Source organism: Macrobrachium nipponense, chromosome 20 (genome assembly GCF_015104395.2).
Source record: "Macrobrachium nipponense isolate FS-2020 chromosome 20, ASM1510439v2, whole genome shotgun sequence".
Lineage (NCBI taxonomy): Eukaryota > Metazoa > Arthropoda > Malacostraca > Decapoda > Palaemonidae > Macrobrachium > Macrobrachium nipponense.
Genome location: NC_061089.1, coordinates 65,383,750 through 65,405,180, shown reverse-complemented (window position 1 = coordinate 65,405,180; position 21,431 = coordinate 65,383,750). Strand labels below are relative to the sequence as shown.

General features: G+C 34.1%; 1 protein-coding gene across 20 annotated transcripts in view; it reads left to right on the top strand.

Annotated features, from left to right (window-relative positions):
• The window catches only part of LOC135226765 (plasma membrane calcium-transporting ATPase 3-like), a 538,460-nt gene that overhangs the window by 507,291 nt on the left and 9,738 nt on the right, over positions 1-21,431 (top strand). For 15 of the 20 annotated variants that reach the window (XM_064266560.1, XM_064266474.1, XM_064266482.1 and 12 more), the window contains one exon: positions 17,176-17,536. The exons of 1 other annotated variant lie outside the window; for it this stretch is intronic. In XM_064266560.1, the coding sequence (XP_064122630.1) occupies positions 17,176-17,536 (361 nt within the window). Of the gene's footprint in view, positions 1-13,834; positions 13,848-17,175; positions 17,537-19,389; positions 19,476-20,159; positions 20,229-21,431 lie in introns of all 20 variants that reach the window. 4 more of the 20 variants (XM_064266568.1, XM_064266575.1, XM_064266589.1 and 1 more) reach the window with 4 other exon arrangements.

The window sequence follows — 21,431 nt, the reverse complement described above, 5'->3', positions numbered from 1 at the left end:
TTCTTTAATCTTTTATTTGGGACTTCAATATTTGATTTGCATAAACTTGATCTTCATATGGGGTGTTATTCATGAACAAATTGCAAGGGATTCATCATACCCATAGAGGCTTAAGTGTATGACAGTTATGTCATCTTTGGCTTGAGGCTTACTTTTTAGTAGCTTTTAAAAATACATTATCATACTTTAACAGAAAACTAGTTGTTCCAAAGGCTTTCCATAGCTGCAGTGATGATGATACTGACAGTTCTCCAAAGCTTTTATGGCCAGTTTTTTCATTTATATCAATTGTAATTATGATTTAGACAATTTTTAGATGGATTTTCTCCTTGGATATCATCCCTGACTTTTCCCCCCTATATGGAACCTCAACTAGTATCCTTATGCTTGAGCCTCTTGAACTACTGTGAGCTAATAATCTGGCATCATAATTATTTTGATGAGTTACCAGTTTAGCAGTTTATATCGCAAGTTGTCTTTCACTCCTGTGATGATATATTTGTGGAATAGTCTTTGTGGCAATATTACGAAAGTTGAATCTTCACTGCTATCTGAAGTACAGAGGTGTCATTCTCCTTTACTTTGCAAAATTTGTTTGTTCTGTTTTATTTGTTACTACTGTTACTACTTTTCTTTGATTTATGATTATCCATTTTATTTTCAAGTTGATGTATTGTATCTGGGTTTATTTCCATAGGAGTATTCTCTTCTATGGAAACCAGCAAAGTCCAGTGGGTGGCTTCTGTAGCTTGTTCCATATGAATGTACGCACATGAGAAACAGTGTTATATTGTATCAGCTTTTGAGGAAAATAATAGCTTCATGATATCCGTATTTCTCTTATTGAATCTGTCACCTTGCTCTACAAGATTTTAACCTTCATGTCTTCTTCTTTCCCAGGAAACATTAAACTCTTACTGCCAGTTATACTTAATCTGATATGGAATCTAGGGATATATTTATTAGCTTTTGTCATAAGTATTTTTTTTTTTTCATGAGACATAAATCACTGAATTCTTGGTTACCCAGACAGTGTTACACGAAGGTTCCATATTTACAAATGCCCTTCCTTACACTGTCTTTTAACATTACAGTACTGTAAGTGGAATATACCCTACTGAATTATTCCTACCTACTTCCAAAAATTGTGCCAAGTAACTTTCACATCCAGAGACATTTTCATCTCCACCTGCAAGAATAATACAAGAGGCAAAAAAGTTGCGGAATATTTTTGGGTGCAATGTTAAATTTGCAAAAGAAATGGCATGAATTGCAGAAACTTTAAATGCATTACATACTTATTTGTGGGATAAGAGAATATGGCAAATTCCAAAGTCTAAAAGATAGTATTTGGAAAACTCAAAAGATGCAGTTGAACCACTACTGGGAATGAAGTATGTAAAGTTAGACAAAATTATTTTACTACTTAGGCAGTTTAGGTAGATTGAAGTTCTTAAATGCCAAAGGAACAGTCATAACCAATGATGAAGTGCCAGTTTTTGCACAAGACTTCTTTTGAAATATGTACTTTCACATGGTACAGGTAGTGTTCAAATTACGATAATTCAGATTACAATGATCCAATTGAATGGTTGGGTTAGCAATTAATACTGATACAAAATTATTTTGAAATACTTTAAAATTTCACTTGCAATGGGTGCAGGCAGCAGCGTACAATCAGGGAACGAGAGAGACCAAATTACAATAGCCCAACTTCATCACGTCTTCTAGTTAAATAAGTTCAAAAACAGCAAAAGAAAATGGTGGAAGTATTGTTTTATTGTTATACTCGTTGTGTAAATGTGTAGGCTACAGCCATGAACAGCCAAACGAGAAACACCTTTTTTTTTATAAGTACAACCGAATTGGATAACACCGTTTGGCTTGCATTTCAACCCTTGTATGATAGTAAACAATTACCGTAGTTATGTTATAAATGACGTTCTGTAGAATAGGACTGATATGTTTTTATGTAATAACTTTATTCACTATAGATCAAAGATCAGCAAGGGAATATACTGTTATACTTCAACCAAGTTGTAGCTGAAGCTGAGAAAATTATTCTAGCTGCTAATGATTATTATCATGCATCGGCAATGACGATAAATCTCACGTATACCATCAAACACAATCGTAGATAAAATTGAGAGAAAATAATTTTAATCAAAACTATAGGGCTTGAAATAACACATTGTACTGTTGATTTCACGCTAATTAAAGATAAATAACGTGAAGCTTCTATTACGGTGAAATCAAGTGAAAAAGCGAACGGAATCACATAATTGTTTTACACAATAAACAATAGAAATACATTTTTTTTTTACACGACAATAAAAATAATTACTTCATAATAAGATGTATTCATATTTCAACTTAAAAACATGTATAACAAAAAATGACCTAGTCTCATATAAGTTAAGAATCTAGATATTTGTTTATGCTAACTAGAAGCAAGAAAATTTGATAGAATTAAGTTAAATATGGCGAAATAGACTTATTTTGCATCAGCTGATTTCCAAACCAAAACATTGTCTGCTATGTTAGTATTTTATAATGCAATAATACTATGAGAATACATACAATATTATTGGATACAGTGAAGTAATGTATAGCTTTTTAAAAGATTCTTTGAAAAGATGCATATTCATTATGTTTGCTTTTTATAAAAAGAAAGGTTATAAGAGGTAATTTACTACCTATGTCATGTAATTGTTCTAATTGAATTTCTTCACCAATATAGTTCAGCTTTGATTAGAAAAGAGATAGTAAGTAGTTAGATAAAACTAAACATTTTGGAAGCCACTTTTTGTCATTAAGCAATTTATTTAATAGTGCAGAAAAACAGAGATGTATGCATCATAGAATAGAAAGGAAGGAAAAAGAAATAATACTTCAACAAAATGTATTGATATAACACACTGTTAAAACTAAAAGCTGTAAACTATAAGAAACTTATAGTTCAACACCATGTCTACAAGGCAAAGTTTGCTAGTAACATCCTGGATTATTTATAGTTTTTAATTTGATTTTTGTGAAGCAGTGAATCTCATAACAAATTGAAACAAACTCACTGTTGGAGTGTGTTAGTTTTCATTCCAAAAAGAACAGCTTCATTAAAGTTGTTTTCATTCCAAAAAAAACAGCTTCATTAAAGTTGTATTCTGTCTTCAGATTGGTAATTCTTATACCCATGGGTATTTGATGAACAACTTACATGACCCAGTCCCAGAATACTGATACTTCAGAGCAACTTGTAATTTTTTATTGTCTGGTTTTTGACCACACAGGATATCACATTTTGGGAATGAATCCTCCAAAGAAATTTTGTCAGAATCTTCAACATATATTCAGTATAATTGTAAAATTTTTAGGAAGGTACAGTTAACTGAAAAAGATGCGACTTGAGAATGAACCCTAGTATCTTTAAATAAACAAGATAGCAACCCTAGCTTTAAGTTAATATCAAAATAAGTTGGAAGGGAGAGATAGGTAATTAATTAGAAAGTCTTTGATTCAGCTCCAACCAGATGGATGTTTCATGAAGCACTGAGGACTCCTTACAAGACTGGATACTAGGGCAAAAAGCTTTTTTTTCTTCAGATGGTACATGAGAAAAATATACTTTGAACAGTTTACTGTTCTGTTTGTCAGTTAACATGACACACAAGGATAAGAAAATAAATTGAATCAACAATGCTTTGGCATCATTGTTAACTATTGTTATCAATTATGGAAATTGAATTAGTATGTATTCTAATTAGCTACCATGCTTGACAGTACACATACCCATTTATTTGTTCCTTTTTTCCTAACAGTGGTGCCCAGGCCACACTGTGCCACACTATTGCTTATAACAGATCCAACCATTCTGCCTTGTTTAGTGCTGTCATAATCCAGTTATCAACAGGACATGTTCGACTCGGTTTAAGCAACCAGTCCCCAAATCAAGTTTGATCCAGACTTTTAGAATCAAAGTTTTCATTCTAAAAGTAAAATGAATGCAAATATTCATTCACAGTGGTACAAGTTTGTTTATACACACACACACACACACACATATATATATATATATATCTATATATATATATATATAGATATATTATATATATAGTAAACATAGTTTTTGTACATTTAATACAGCTAGTAAATTGTACATGTGTATTAAATAGCCACGGATAAAACATTTGTATATCTTATTTTGGGAAGACAATGTTGCGTTTTAGTTTTTCCCATAGTGCACTGAAGATAAGCTTTTGATATCCAAATTCATTTAGTATTAGAAATTGATATTCATTTCCCTCCTTAGAAATCCAGTTTTCAGGATCAAAACTAGTACTACAAGTTAGTTAAATTAATTTGTCATAGTTTTTTATTGTAAGGTGTGTAAATACTCTCGCATTGAAAATACAGCCTTAGTTTTTACCTTCAAGTTTTAATGTGGGTAGCACTTGACGTAATGGTGGGTTTCATTTCCAGTGATGAGTCTTAAGTGAAGATTAATGCCAGTCAGGGACTGTGTTTACTGTGTATTGCCTCACTTATTTATGTCATGCCAAATACGTACGTATCAAATTTGCAGATTCAAGTGGCTTCTATTTTCTCTTCACATATTTCTGAGAAATTTTTGGATGTAAGTAAAGATGGATGTACAGTGAATTAGATAGGTCATAAGGTAGGGACAAGCTCCAAATCCTAAAAAGTAAATTAAATACCTTTGGCCATCGTCAGATATCCAGTTGTATTTTGTTTTGTTGCAATAACAGTGGCCTCTGAATTATTTTGATTTTAAGAAAAATCATATGTGCGTAATTGATTTAGATTGTTGTTTAAAGTCTACAGTTTATCTGTAGATTGTCATGTTAACATAATTCTAATGAATGAGCTATTTTTCTTTGCATTATATCCCAAAGGTAAGAAATCACACATTGCTTTACTTGTTGTTTTTTCTGTGTGTGGGATGCCATTATTATGTTGTTCGTCTCAATATATTACGTCTTATATGTTAACGAGTAAGTAGAGTAAGTTATTAGTGCTTATTCAGATAAAAGTGCGTGCAAAATGAGCTTCAGTTGTCATGCTAGGGAGGTTCATTATGGATGGATAATGGATCTGACAATTTTTCATTTTCAAAAAAATAAAGTAAAATATATTAAGAATTCATGACAGATTAGTGGTTGCCATTTATATTCTTACCCGATAATGAAGAACTCTCTTTTCACATAAGAGCACGGTTTTCTACTGTTCGCAAACTTCTCAACAAATTCGCGTTTCATTTTTTGCTCTTTGGAAAAAACTATTTTTATCTTAGCATATTTTACATCATTGATGATGTCAAAGTACTGTACATATGCGTAGATAATTCTTTTATCTTCACTTTGATTATGTAGTTAATTTTTACAAAGAAATGAATGACTAAAAATAGAAAATATTTGAATAATGCCATTTATCATAATTTTGACATTAATTATACAGAATAGTCAGTCTTTTCATTATGGAAAAATTTTATTTTTGGTAATGATGAACGTTTGGGAATTTCGGAAATACTCAGATTGTTGGATGAAATTACATTGAGTAATTCTGCTGTCCTGAAATCATACAGGATACAGTATAGTTTTCAATTTCAGTCCAATTCTTTCACTCTGAAAACTTTATCATTTATCTTCATTCCATATCTGTTAAAGTCCATATTTGCTTAGGTTTTAACTGTAGGATCAGTGAAGATAGTGAGATGCCTATTTTTTTTTTTTTTAGTTCAGTATCAGTAATAACCTCGTTTTTTTAAAGAGCACCTGGTCAAAAGACTGCTTTGAAGTACTTTTCTTTATGGAACTCCATTCAGCAAAGCCGAGTACAATATTTACAATTTTAGATAGCCAACTGATTTTATTTTTCATATTTACTTACTTATATTGATGTTGAGTAGCATTCCATCTTTATTCACCATAGAAATATAGTTAAAGCAAAGGTACCAAAAATTTAAGAATTATAATTTTTTTGTCACAAGATTTCCATAGCCATTAAGGAAACACATGAGTAGTCATTCAAGGTACAGTTTATGCCTTCACTACTGTAACATTCTCCAAACTAAAGTGTTTTTAGGAAGTTCTCCTACTGGATAACATGAGATTATTAGTCTAAATTTTTTTATCTTTCCCTTAGAAAAGTGGGTTAGTTTTATATTTATATTCAGTTTGTCCTTACCTGTATATGTGGTTATTATTATTTTAGCTTTTCAGCACTTTTAACTGTTCTTGGTCATTTGAAGTACAGGCAGGTTGATAGTGTGATAGATTATTAGTACAAGAACTGTAATATTGCAATGCCACTCAGTTCACAGTCATTGACAAACGCACACCACACTTAAAGTACCTCGTGCACGATGATGATGGCAACAAAAAATATTGAAGATAATTGTAATAAATATAAATAATGCAGCTGTTTATTCATGTGATCCAAATTTGTATTTTAATTTCCTTCAAGGAGCTTATCGCATTTCCCAAAAATATTTCCTGTCTTGATTTACATTTGGTATACCACTATTGCAGGTAAAACTCAGTGTAGAGACATTTTGGCAGTTTTATACTGATGTAAATTTTGAAATAAGTAAATACTGTTATATTAGGAGGAAATTTGCAAATATTCCTTGCATTTTCTCTTGATGACTAAAGCTTTTGCACGGTGTTTACTAAGTGTTTTTGATAACATTGATTTTGCTACCACTAACTTTATTACATGCCACATTTTCAAGAGGACATTCAGTAGCTATCTTAGACTGTATCAGTTGTCTGGTACTGCAGAAAACAAGAGGGCATTTTAAAGATATGTAGGTTAATCACAATTGTGATGTTGCTCCATGTTAAGTTTGACCTGCATTTTTGTGTTGTTAAAATGTAGTAGTGTGCTCTGAATTATGTTAATCTTGATTTGGGTATACGTAAGCGTTATGGAAGGAGATTGATTTTGAACTAGTTGTCACAGGAAATGTTTTTAACTGGGGAAATGGATTTAAAACAGCTTGATATGTAAAGCACTAGCTTCAAGTTTGCTAGTGAATACTTTGTTTATGTAAGTGTCATTGTGTTAAATAGTTGTCGTGTAATTTGTATGGTGTGGGTTTGACGTCATTGTGATAGTAAATCACTTAGGATAACAACATTTCCTTTGCACCAGCCACTGTTATATATCCTAATATAGAAACTTAAAAGATGCAGCACCTTTTTCAGATTGACTAATATTATAAATGATTTCTTTCTTCAGAGCATCTTCTAATGCAACTCAAGATATTATTTATTGCACCTAAATAAAATTTTGATTAACAAAATCAAAGGTATAGTCTCTGTTGTATTTTCATTTTGGTCTCAGGAATCCAATTAGGGCCTAGGAATATAAAGTCATGGTTTACCCATGTGTGGTGATAATTTTCCAAAATGTTCTACCTTATCCTAAGATTATAGTTTTGATACATTTTTTTCCTACTACCAGTTATTAGCTTCCACTATTCCTGTTTTCAGTTCCTATGGTCCAGTTTGTATTCTTTCATCTCTCTCAGATTTTTTTCTTGTTGATATTGTTTAGTTTACTGAAATTCAAGTGTGCAATAGAATATAATTTTTACAGTTTTTTTTTTTAATCTGCACTAACTATTTCTCTCCACAAAGTACACTCCCACTTGTTGGTGCATAGCACAGTTCTGGTTTCATATTGCATACAAACACTTTTGTATTAAATTATTTTGGAATCTTTCATTTAATTTTGTTGATTTTGTATTGATGTGGAAAGCAGGCTTGCAAACTGTTTACTGGCTAAATATATGGGGCTGGAAACATAGAGAAAAACAGATCTTGAATTTTAACATAGATCATGTTTGCTAGTTTATGACCATAGATAACCATGAGATAGATAGAGAAATTTGGGATGTAATTGATTTCCCAATGAGACTATTTTGAATTTACAATGCGCAATTGTTGTCATAGATACTAGTTAAATGAAAAGGGGAAACTATATCCATAGAGTACTCATGTTTGGAAACAATGATGCTTACATTTCATGAAATATAAAGTGGGCTTTTTTTCAAATGGGGGATGTCAGTGTACTTTAGAAATATAGGAAATATTGATCAAGAACTGCTAGAGTAAACCACAGTGACAGTGGTGTTGCTTGATTTAGTCACTTGTATTTTGCTTGGTATTGTGCTTAACTTGGTAATATTTTTCATTCCTAGGTCATTCTTGAAACTGAAGGTCAGACTTAGCTCCGGAGAATTTTTTTCATACTGATGTAAATTTGTTTTCCTCCTTTAGGATAAGTTTCACATTGCTCCTGCTCAACATTTTATGCTGTATGTATGACAGTGTGGTAAGTCCTATGAGATCTTTTGATTGAAGTTCAGTGGTCTGACTCAGTAAAAGAATTGCAGCTGATATAATATGTGATTTAATGTTGTTTTACTATAAGGGAAAAGCTATTTATATATATATATATATATATATATATATATATATATATATATATATATATAATTATACGTATATAATATATATATATATATATATATATATATATATATATATATATATATAATGTATAAATAAAGGTTTTTTTTTGCCACGAAGGAAAAAAATGAAAAAGCGAGATAGCCAAGTACTTTCGGTCCTATTCGGACCCTTTACTGAGGCAAACTTAGGTTTTTTTTATTTCTCTCCAAACTGCATTTTGTGTGTTCATATGTATGGATGAAGTTTGTTAGATTAGTAATGAACTGAACCTGATTGAATACAGATCATAGTGTGATGCCCAGCTATAAATTTTAACCCCTGTGAATGACAGACTAACTTAATATAAAGAGTATGCAACCTGTTGCACATACTGGAAAAAGATAAATGACTGGTGACTAAAACTGTGAACACAATTCCTTTTGAATAGGCAAAGAAAAAGAATTCAAATACCTTGAAAGTACATTCTTAAGCCTCATAAATGGGCCCTAAGAATATACATTTTCTTGCATTTGATTGGAAGTCATTAATACTAGTGAAATTAAGTAAATGACAGAATTTTAAGAAAATTATTATATTTTACTCAGGGAGATGTTTTAGGGCCACAAAACACCAAATTCATGTTCAATTAGGCTGTGTTAGCTGCTGCTTTTCTATGAGGAAACTTAGGTTTTCTGTAAAGGGAGATTTTGATGAGCAGCTTATGGCATCCATTGATTTTCTGTGTGGAGTAGAACTTGAGAAAAGCCTCCATTCAAGAACCCACAGAGTTTCTTTTAGGGTTGATTTCTAAGTTTTTAAAGATAGGTAGCCAAGGCATCTTATTACTCTTTCATTGTGACACTTTTGTTACTCTTTGCAGTATTTGCTCCTTTTTTGTGAATTTTTGTATTTTTTAATGATTCCAGGGCATTCATGCATGTGAAAATCTGTTGCAGTTTTGAGAGAAAAAGCTGAGACAGAAAGTTTTTGTTTTTATGGGATTAGCATCTAGAATTATTCTATATCAGCCTTTATGAGGTGCATTGTTCATTTAAGAATTTGTTTTAGAATAAGACAAAAAGAAATGTAAGATTTTATTATCTTCAGTAGCGTGAAAAACTGCTGTATCTTTTCTCACAGAGAATGAAGATGAATTGAGCTCATCAACAAAGATCTTTAAATGGAAAATATGTAAAGAATTTCATGATTAGTTGAAGGAAACAAGTTACCAGAAGGAAACAAGTTACCAGAGTAAATTTTGAATACATAATGTACATTGCCAAGGAATAGGCTGTAACATCAAATCTTGGAAACTATAAATACGTTCCAAGCTGACATTTGATATTGTCACAGTCAAACTGAGTTTGTGATTTACAAGTGATCCTTGTATGGAACAAGATTTCAAAGGACCCCACTTATCCTATTCTTAGAAACAATTTCTAAGCAAAGTCTAAAAAGTAAGATAAAGGAGAGTGTTGCTTTTTGCTCATATTACTAGAATGTGCCTTTCTGTATAAAAGTATGCTGGTTGTAATATTTGGTTAAAAGAAAATTGAAATTTATGCCATGATTCTCTGCACCTCCGTACCAGAAGTGCATTAGTATGTGGAGTGTTCATGAGAATGCTAATTGTTGCTCTCCAAACCTTATCATATTTCATGAAGGAAATGTCATGGACTTGAGTTGCATATAAAGGTATTTTGATTAGTGATTCGATGATGTTGAATGTAATGTAACTTATAAAAAGAAATTTTAACATGTATTACAATGTGCAAATGTCTGTATTGGAACATTTATGGGCCTTAACGTACTGGCTTTTAAGCCTGTTAATCAAAATTTGTGTGATATGTTATAATATCATTATTTTGAAGTTGGTTATTGATGGTAATCAAGCACCTATTTTGGGAAACTTGAGTCTTCAAGTTTTATTAGTGGCTCACTTTGTCTTCAAGTTTGTGTTGGGTTGTCTTTTTCTCACTTGATGTCACATGCCAGCATTAGTAAAGCTTTGGTAATGAATATAAAGTGGGTTGTGAATGTTTAGTTTTATATGCCTGTAACAAAATTGAAAAGCTTGTAAGCATCATAGGTAGAGTTTCTAATGTTTGGATCTTAAACAATGAGGCATTAATAGTATGTCTTCACGCATATTGTTTTTCTTAGGTAGTTTAAGCAGACCACTGAGTTAAAATTCTTAAGTCTCATAGGGCTTATTGAAAACTAGAAAACCTATAGACTGTTTGATGGAAAAATAGGTGAAGAGAGAAAAATTTGTTTTTGAATTTTAAATGTAGTTTTATTGGTTATAGAAACTAGGGGGGATTTATGGAATTGCCTATGCCAGAGAATGAAAATGCTTCTGTTTTGATGTGTTTTTTAAGATATTTTGTTTTGCAATTTCTTCTTTCGTTATGGTTTCTTTTACATAAAGCCTTGATAAGACTAGTAACTAATTTGGACTGTAGTCCATATTTTTGTTATGGGGCAGTTTGGATGATTATCACCTCTTGGTAGATAAATGTGAATTGAAAAAGGCTAAAATCTCCATGTTCTGCTGAAACATCAGGTATGCATATTCAGTGGCTTCATGTGTCCTAAAGAGAAGAGAATCCCTATAGGCTCAATTATGCATGTGTTCATGCGTGCTTTTTCCATACCTCATTTCCATTAGTTTTTTTTATTTTGTTTTCACTTCACAATGCATATTGTAATGTTTTGTAGCTAGAACAGTATATTACAAACATTCAACATTATAAGGAACATCTACTAGCAGCCAAGATATTTTCCCCCCAAAAATAATTTCATTTGACCATCAATTGACAGTATTTATTAGATTTAGTTCAATTCTCATTGACTGTTTTTCAAATATGTAGCAAATGTAGATTTATGAGACTTGAGCCAAATTAGCATTATTATAATACCAGTAATTCAAGGAAGAAGTTTCCAAATTTTATATACAAAGATATGACCTTTCCTATGAAGGGAAGCTGGTTGGTTCTCAGTTTATTGAGAGCTGGAGAGGTTATATTAGTATATTGAATGATGTACATATCTTCAGAACCTGGACAATACCTCGATGTAGTTAAAATGATTTGTTTGATGGTTATGGGGAAAGAAACATGAAATGAAGCCAGGTTATGGTTTTTTCATATGAAGAATTTGGAGAGACAGTGGTAATGCTGTATACTTTCCATGGTTGCTGTGTAAATTGATGGTTGTCTTGGTACCAGAAAACCAAAGGAAACATGATGCTAGTAAGGAAATTAAATATGATATTAGAGATTGGTATTTTTGAGCCTGATGGTACATTGTTTTCATTAGGAAAATCCTGAAGATTATACTAACATAAGTCTCTTTGCAGCAAATCTGGCCATAGCCAGAAATGTTTTCTCCATTCTATTTCTGAATATAATGTACCATTTCAATTTTGTGATAAATACTCACAGACATTTACATATACAGATTGAACATGCACATTCTATTTTGTTCATTTGCTTCTGTTTTCTGTGATTTCTTAACCTTATTTTGGTTTAAAGATTTTTGTTCTGTAGCTTTTTTATTTGCTTGGACAGTTATGTTTAATCATATTAATTTTTCTGAAATAGAGAAATGAAACAACTCCCAGGAAAAGTCAGGCACCACAGTACTGCTTAATTACATTTGCATTTCTAAGTACAGTAATATGCTTACAAAAGCATGCAGTCATTAAGATTATTTTCTAAGAAAAACTTAAAAGTTGGTGTCCAAGATTACTGTACAGTATTTTGGTATTGTTTTACTTCTTCATGAGAACTGTCATTTTCTTTGTGTTTTGGATATATTTTTAAGGCATGAGCTCAGATTGGTTATTATTTTTATTAGCTAGTATAGTTTTCACTTTTTATGCTTATAAGAGATTAAAGATATTCTTGTTTTTCTTTTCATCAGTATCTTTGGAATTTACTCCTGCGTTGCATAACATAGAACTGCATAGGGTTAGCGATTGTGAAGGTGAAAATACCTGTTACTTAGAAGATTGTTATAGTAGAAAGTTTTGTGGGAAATAAGTATTGTGCTCTTAGTATAACAGTTTCTGTCTTTTAAGTATTCATGAGCATGGATTTCTAGCATAATATCTTAGATAAAAGCTCTTGGGGGTAGCAGTAATCTTGGGAGTATACTGTAGTACTATTACATACTCTATAAGCAAGGTTATTCACCTAGGAATTATTGTGATGTATAGTATTTGTGCAGGAATTATTTTTGTTTTATAGTAATTATAGTATTGGGAAAATTAGTTTGTGCAAAGGTAAAAAATGAGTAAAACAGAAATTAATTTAAAGACTAAAAAAATGCAATATACCTTATAAATTCGAAGACTGAAATATACAAGAAAGTCTATTCAATGTGTCAGTATTATTCCTTCTTCAGTCAGTTAGGGAGCTGTGTGTTGTTAGAGAATGCTATACAAAATTTAATTAGTATGGATAGGGTCATTCATAATGAGTCTGATATATATTTTAGGTTAGCTATATTTTTGGTTTTCTATATGATGTCTTTAAATGGTTATCATAGGTATTATGCCCACTTTTGAAATGCTGTTAGACTTCTATTTAAGGGGGTAAAATGTGAGTTTTTATAATAAATAATGTCTATGTCTGGTGTTTTTTTTTTTTTTTTTTACAGAATCATAAGTTAAGCCTTCACAGGTGATCTTCAATATTGACTTATTTCCTTTTCTCATTATGCAGATGCTGTATTAAAAGTACTTAAGTTTTGTTCATTTCTTTCCTGCTTAGTTCGCTCTTTTTTCCTTTTTTTATACTGATATACCGTGACATTGGTACATAGACAACATAAAACCTATAAATGGACTTTATAATTATACATTACTATTACTACTGTATCTTGAATTTTTTTACACTTTTAGTTTTTTCATTTTAGTTATTTTTTAGGCTTTTATTGTAATTTTTTAATTTTTGCAATTAATCCCTTACAATTCTGTCACAACTGTATTATAACAATATATTTTATATATATTTCACATGTTGATACAAGAAAGACACACTTAAAACTTAATTTTTTGCTTGATGACTTTTGTTACAGGAACACAGACTTCTCATATAGAAAGAGAAAGTTCAAGTAATTTTGTTTTCCATTATTCTAATGCTTTAACAAAAGTATTCCAGGTTTGTCTACAGCCCTTGCCGTTTAGTAGTCTGATTTACAATGACTGTGATTTTTCCTCATTTTTCTTCTTGAACAATAACTCTCAAAGTCTGTACCTTCACCAGTAATCTGTATAAGTTTTAAAAAGGCCAGTGTGATGTTTTATATAAGTATAATGAGAATTTACTCTTATGTCCACTTTCATTATGCAGCTGTCTACCATGTGTGAGTTCTCCAAGACAAAACTGAGACTCGTGTGTGTGTGTGTTTCATGCACTGAACTCGCGATCCAACCACCAGGACAACAGTAGTGATAGGTTTTGTCCCAGCCAGGTCAACCAGCTGGGAACTTAGTCAAGCAGTCAGTCAGCTAGCTATTATATCTCATTTCATGTCATCCATCCAATTATTATTATTACTTACAGTGGAAATTATGCATTAGCTCCATATAGCAGAAAAGTGTGACCTCAGTAATATTAGTAAATTATGTGCATTTCAGTGTGCTGGCAATCCTTATATACTTGCGTTTCAAAGCTCATTACACCAAAGAATATATCCTACATACAGCTCTTTCCCATAATCCTTTTACTGTATAATTTGCTGTCTGTCTGTCTGTCTGTCTGTGCTTTGGCTCTTTATCCTCCCTCTGGTGCTTCCTTTTTTATGAAATCCCTTTATCCAAGTGAGACCTCTCAATATTCTTGCCCACTGCCAATTGTGTACTTACTGATGTTATATAAATCATTGGTACAGTTGTTTTCCATATCTTTTATCTTCTGTGTAGGTGTGTCTTTTGGGGTTTGAGGAGTTTTTAGGTGGAATATTTCTGAAGCCATATGGAGAAATTTGTGTATGGCTAATATATTCCCACTGGCTGCTTTTGTGTGTGGTAATTTATGTATGGGTAATTCAGTGCAAGAACTATATATATTACAAGCAAGTTTATGCCATATGGAAGAATTTGTATATACGTATATATATATAGTACTATCATTTTATTGAAATATTACTTGTGTCTTTATGTTTGTACCTACAAAGCAGACACACAAAAATAGAAAATGTTTACTGAATCAATTAATAAGTTTGATACTGTCTATTCATGTCTTACACAGCTTTGTGCAAATATATTTATAAGTTTTCTTATCAGTAACAGTACCCATGGTTTATATAATCAAGAAGTTGATTTGGTATACACACTGGTAGATGGCATTGTGCTTTAATATTCTTCATAACTCTCCAAAGCTGATTAAGCCATATTAATGTATTTAAATTGTTTGGGGGGGAGGGTTCTTATTTCTTTTAATTGTGTGTCAACCTTTTTGCTTTTTGATATTAGCTTATTACTGTAACTGAAAATTTATGTATTTCATAATAATCAAAATTTTAATTTTGTTTTGTTTTTAGTTTTTGTTTTGTTATACTTCATAATATGGATTATTTAAAGTCTCCAATTCTCAACAATACTCTATATAATTGTATATCATTTGTGTAGACATGTGATGCAGCTTTTATGTGGCTCTCTCTCTCAAATTATTCATCTCTCTCTCTCAAATTATTCATCTCTCTCTCTCTCTCTCTCTCTCTCTCTCTCTCTCTCTCTCTCTCTCTCTCTCTCTCTCTCTCAAGTTTAAGTCTCTCTCTCTCTCTCTCTCTCTCTCTCTCTCTCTCTCTCTCTCTCTCTCTCTCTCTCTCTCTCTCTCATTTTTTCATTTCAACCTCTCACCTAAATAACAAGCTACACCAAGCCCTATGGGACCTAGGCCAGCCAGTGCCATGCAAGGCAGTTCTGTGGAGTTTGCCGCTACCCGAAATAAATAAAGAAAAGAGAGAGATAATAAAAAAGTTCAAATGAGCCTTCTAGCAGCAGTGGTATTAAAGCGTTATACTTTCGTAAGGCTGGAGTATTGCGTTAGCTCAGCCATCTCTGCCTCGAGCCACTTTCCTCACTCCTTAGCGTTTCTATGAACTTCCTAAAAGGATTGACAGAGGCGTGCCCGGCAGCATGATGTCGGTTGCGCAAAACTTGGCACTCCCCAGTGCATGAAGACCAGCCTAGGTTCAGCCTTTTTATTCTTTGTTTGTTTTTACAGGTATGATTTTTTTTTATTTTTCATTTTTTATATAATTTGTTTTGATTCTGCATGAGTTGAATTTGCTGCTGGGCATGCAGTAGTGCTTGTATTAGATATGTGTTTTCACTCCTGTAGCTGAAGAGAAGCCTCAGCAGCCCTGCTAATAAGCATTTTTCTGCTGCTCTTAATGGAAGGTGCAGTGTGTGTCTGCCATGTATTAATTTCTGTAGGGCAAGTGTGTGCAAGTAGTGGCAGCTGGTTTCTTTTTTTACTGTAAACTATCTTATATTGTGCGTCTCACTACTCTGCTCTTTTGCCACCTGCTGATGGATGGCTATGGTATTGCCACACAAATTCCACTTTGTAGAGGCTCCATCTGTATATGCCAAAACAACCACTCCATTCTCTGACTGACTCTCTTTTATAAGCCGAAATCCTTCCCTTGTTAAGGAGTTACCAATGTCCTAAAAAGCTGATTCCAGTACTGTTTACTCTTCATATGCATTTTTTTAAAAATTTGATACGGTTAAACTTAGTAAATTTTGCTATAGTCCCTAGGCCCCTGCTAATTATTTTCTACTGCACTAATAGCATCTCACTTGTGAAATCTTGTCTTATACAATCCCTGACCTTCTACTAACTTTTTTTTTTTGATTTAACAGTAACTTTGTTTTGCTCCTCCCGTGACCGACACCATGGGTTTTGTAACAGGTTGGTAACTGTAGCCAAATAGCCGTAAAGCTGATTGTTGTCTTAAAGATGTCGTATTGCTGATTGTCACCTTCACCTGTCCCTGTTCCACCTGTTTAGAGAAAACCTGCCACACATTCCTTGAATTGACGTCCCCTCACTTAAACCACCAGCTACTCTTGTGCCCCATGCTAAGAGATGGAGTGTGTAGACTGTGGCTAGAGCAAGAGGCTAGTATGTTTGTATATCTGTGCTGCATAGCCAAATATAATTGTCTTCATGGGCTAGCGGTCTCAACACTGCCCTGGCCCTGTGCCTAGTTTGTTGTGCCCTGGCTGCCACTGCTGTGCACGCAGCTTGCATGTCTTTAGGTCGCCCAATGTCAACAGGCGTCCATCACACAGGGCTGCGTCACACCGTCCTCACCCCGTCTCCAACAGCCTTCACTTCTTTCAGCCTCAGTCTGTCAATTATTATTATTATTATTATTATTATTATTATTGTATTTTTATTATTATTATTATTATTATTATTATTATTATTATTATTATTATTATTATTATTATTATTATTATTATTATTATTATTATCGTTGTTGTTATTGATTATTACTGTATGTGAAAATTACTAGTCATTCTTAGTTGTTTTATGTTCATAGCACTGTGTAACCAGTGAATTGTCTGGTGAGTTTTATTTAGTTTCTACGTGTTGCTACTAACATGTTACTGATGAGATGTGGATGTGTTACAAAGATATGGGGGTTTGATTTAGATATCCCGTCCCGTTTACAGTTGAGAGTAATACGAGCATTCAAGTCAACCCTGGAAGACTTAGAAGAACGGCGGTCTTGCCATAGTTTACACAGCTTGCATAGTATGCGCAACTCGCGCAGTCAACAGGGCAACCGGCCCATGTCAGACATCAGTTACATAGATGAGGACTCTACAAAAAGCCCAAGTCCCAATAGTGACAAGCGATGCGCGTCGTGCAACACAGCGGTGCGCCTTGTAACACCCATCGAAGAGTCATCACCCACCACGGCCGAGACCGCCCCCCTGGTACCCCCTGGCAGCCCCCCTCAGGGAGGGCTTGCTGCAGCAGCAAACCAGCAGCAGGGGCACCACCGACCCCACACCCACGCCAACACACAAAGTACTAAGTGCTGCCACCACCACCACCATCACCTTGCTGGCACAGCTCCCCCTTCTCCTCCACTCCTACAGCCTCTTTCTCCACATCATTTTAACACACTGGTGGCCCAGACCCTTCACTCTAATATGGCAGCACATTCCAGCACACTTCAGCCTGCCTCCCCACCTTCTCCACCAGATCTCCTCAACCTAGTTCATGAGACCAGTATTTGACGCTCTCCTCAAGATTGATTATTATCGTGTTATTACATTGTTTTTTCTGATCTTTCAACTACGATACACTCTTGGGTTACCAGTCTTTATCATTACCAAATTCTGACCCACATATCCCTTGCTCTACCCATGTAACACTTGCTCATCCATCCACAGACTTAATGAGTATGTTGCCTGTTGAAGCCTTTCAATCCAGCTTTTTATTCTCAATTTTGTCTAATTACCACACCATATAATATACAGTTATTCTGCTTTAAAACTAGCACTAGCACTATTTTTTATTGCCTTGATTCTATGTTATTAAATTTTTTGATATTATGCTATATTGATTTAAAGTATTAATATCGCTTATATTTAATGTTGGGTTGGCTTTTGCTTGAGTTGATATTTTTTTCCCTTTTTTCTTTGGTTGTGGCTTCTTTAACCTTGTCCCAAGTTTTACCCTGCTCACCCCCTCCCTCTGCTGACGTGGCCTGTCTTGTGTTGGGTGGGTGACTGTCAGTGTTGTGGGATGGGGGTGTTCCCTTGGTGGGTGGAGCGTTGGGTGTGCTGGGAGCCGGGCATGATGTTGCCTTTTATAACTCCCTCTTGCATTTAGCCATTTGTGGCAAAATGTTGTGAACTTGACCTGCCCTTGCCACTTCCCGCTGATTGCCACAGCATCTGAGGGTCGTGGTGGTTGGCAATCTTCAGGCCAGCCTGGCTCCCCGGCGGGACCTTTGCAACAACAGACTGAGACAAAATCTCACGTGCACTTCACTAACAACTCCCGCCTCAGCTGTTACTAGTCTAGCGTATGCCAGGGTAACTAACACACATATTGTGTACTCATTTCTAAAGCGCAGCTAGAGGAGACGTGGTTTTGCACTGCATGTTGTGTTTTGTGTTGTGGATTTCTTTTTTTTTATTATTATGTGCAATATGCCATGTGATTATGGAGAGTGCCAAATGCTGAAATGTTTCCCCAGCTTTGGAAGAAGTAACTTTTTAAATCAAATTATTAACAGTAAGGAAAGTAATAGTTAAACAACAAAACAAAAACAAAACTTGGAGACTACAAAGGAAGCTTGCCCTGGTGGTGACTGAGACCATAGTCTTGATATTTTCTTACTTTGTATGACTGTACTCCTCCTCCTCCTTGCCTGTACAATCCCTATGTCCTTACCACTTGTTAGTTTTTCATATCTTTTTCTAAGCTTTTTTTTTTATTTAATGTTATTTTGCGTTTCTATGGGCTAGAGACGTTGCTCACACAGATCTCAGGCATGGCTGCTCCTTTGGACCTCACACCCTTCTCCTAGGGTGGGATCATAGGTGCAGCAGGGAGACAGAGCGCCTACTTGGAAATTTATCTTCTTGTATTTATTGAGGTAGGACCCAGGGCCTCACCCCCCCTGTATGGCACCATACCTGTTCAGGTGCCGTGACTGAGAGGAGCCAATATTATTTGCCTGGTTCCTCCTTGTCCAGGGAGATATCTTGTATCAACAAATTGTCTTGAAGCTGTCGCCGCAGGGCTCACATTTTACTTTCCAGCCACCAGGGGAATCTTAATGTAGGCTTTGTTGACATTAGCTGACTTTCGTTATCTTTTGGATGAACATGGTGTTGAGCGTATCATTCTGTTATTTTCCCTGGTAGGAGGATCAGGAAGGAGAAACACATGGGGGTGAGGTATGAACCAGAGCATCTGTTTCTCTCAGCCCCTTGTACCTGAGCTATTTTCAGTGAGTAAGCCACTGTGCTAGACACCTCACCCGCAGCATTAGCCCAAATCTAAGGTCCTCAACATTTAGTGGCTATTAGAGCAGGCCTATTTACAGTATTCACCTGCATAATATCAGTTCTCGCTAGTGTACCCACAGTAGTGACTCTTGCAGCGGTAGTTGTCCATTGGGTTTCCATCATTATTATTATTATTATTATTATTATTATTATTATTATTTTAGTCGAGTTGTGCTCTTTGTGCATGAAGATGTGTTTCTTCTTCAACGGTCCTGGAGCCACACAGATCGTGAGTTGGTGTCCTGAGTGTAAGCGTAATTAATCCTTGCGTGACCCTGTAATGTTTAGGCGAGTCCTGGGTAGGTGTGGACACCCCGTGTGTTGTCTGTAGTCTCTACTCCACTACTGCTGCTCCACTATCCCCTGCACACCACACAGTGTACATACACCACCCGGTCTAAGTGCCGTGTGCCGCCTGAGACAAGGTGTATAGAACACAAGGCCGTGTACTGTGGGCAGAGGTGTAACTGCAGTCACAACTTACCAGGCTGTGGGCGCCTATGGCATTGGGGAGCAAGGCCTGACCTTGTCTTCTATGCACCTTGCTGTATAATACATCCCTGGCCAGCTCTAACTTACCACTGTAGCCACTTGCCCTCACCACTGTTATTATTCTCATGGTTCAGGTCATTGGAGGCACGTTGCAGGAGCGGCTGATACCCGTACCGTATAGCAAGACCTCCACAGACCAGGCTGTAAGCTACACCCCTCTCTCTTGTCTCTTCTTAGACTCATTTTTGGACTAATGTGATCGCTCGCTCACTTCCCCTCAAGTCTCTGCCCTTGGTCTGTCTGTGCTGTCTGCTTCTTTTTCTTTCATGGATGCTGTAGGCTGGTTGAGTCACATAAGATTTTTATTTTTCTCATAAATATGGAAATAAACCATCCTATCAAGCCTCCAAGCTGTCTCTTACGCAGTACAGTGAAACGGTTCCATTCCCCAGCTATATTACAAAGGTAACTTTTTACTAATTCACTTTGAATTCATAAAATCTTCCCAAATAAAGGAAAGTAACTTATATTTAAAGATGCATGAATTTATTAAATTTGGAAACCCCAATGAAAATGTGTAAGAGACCAATAATTGACACACACATGCACTGTTTGTGTGTGTGTATATATATGTATAAACCTTATAATTACATATATACACACACATGCATAGTATGCATATCATGCACATATGTATATTTAAGCATGTATGTATACAAGTAATTGTTGATGTACACACCCATTCATTTACTTTAATTTAGTAAGGGAATTGTTTGAATGTTGGTGAATGTATCGTAATGTGCCTGTATGCAGTTTGGTGTGGTTTTACATAAGTGTTTAGGTATACATTCAGGCATACAAGATTATTTTACACAAAGTGTCACACAAATATGTTACATATATAAAAAAAAAATAATGGGTATAATTATGCAGCACCTTATGGTGCTGATAACCAAAACTTGGCCCATTATGGTGCCATAAATTGCTGATTTTGTGGCACTAGACAAGAGCCATAAAACTGGATCACTATTAACTGAGTCCGCTGATAACCGAGGACTGCTTGTGAGTGTGTGTATATATACTATATATATATATATATATATTATATATATCTAGTGTGTATATATATAATATATATGATATATATTACTATTATTATATATATATTAATTATATATATATATACTATATATACTATAGATATATATATATAATATATATATATATATAATATATATATATATCTATAACCACTATATATATATATAATATATATATATATATATATATATATATATATATATATATATATATATATATATATATATATTATACATATATCATATATATATATATATATATATATATCTATATTATAGAATTATTATATATAGAAAAACTTATAA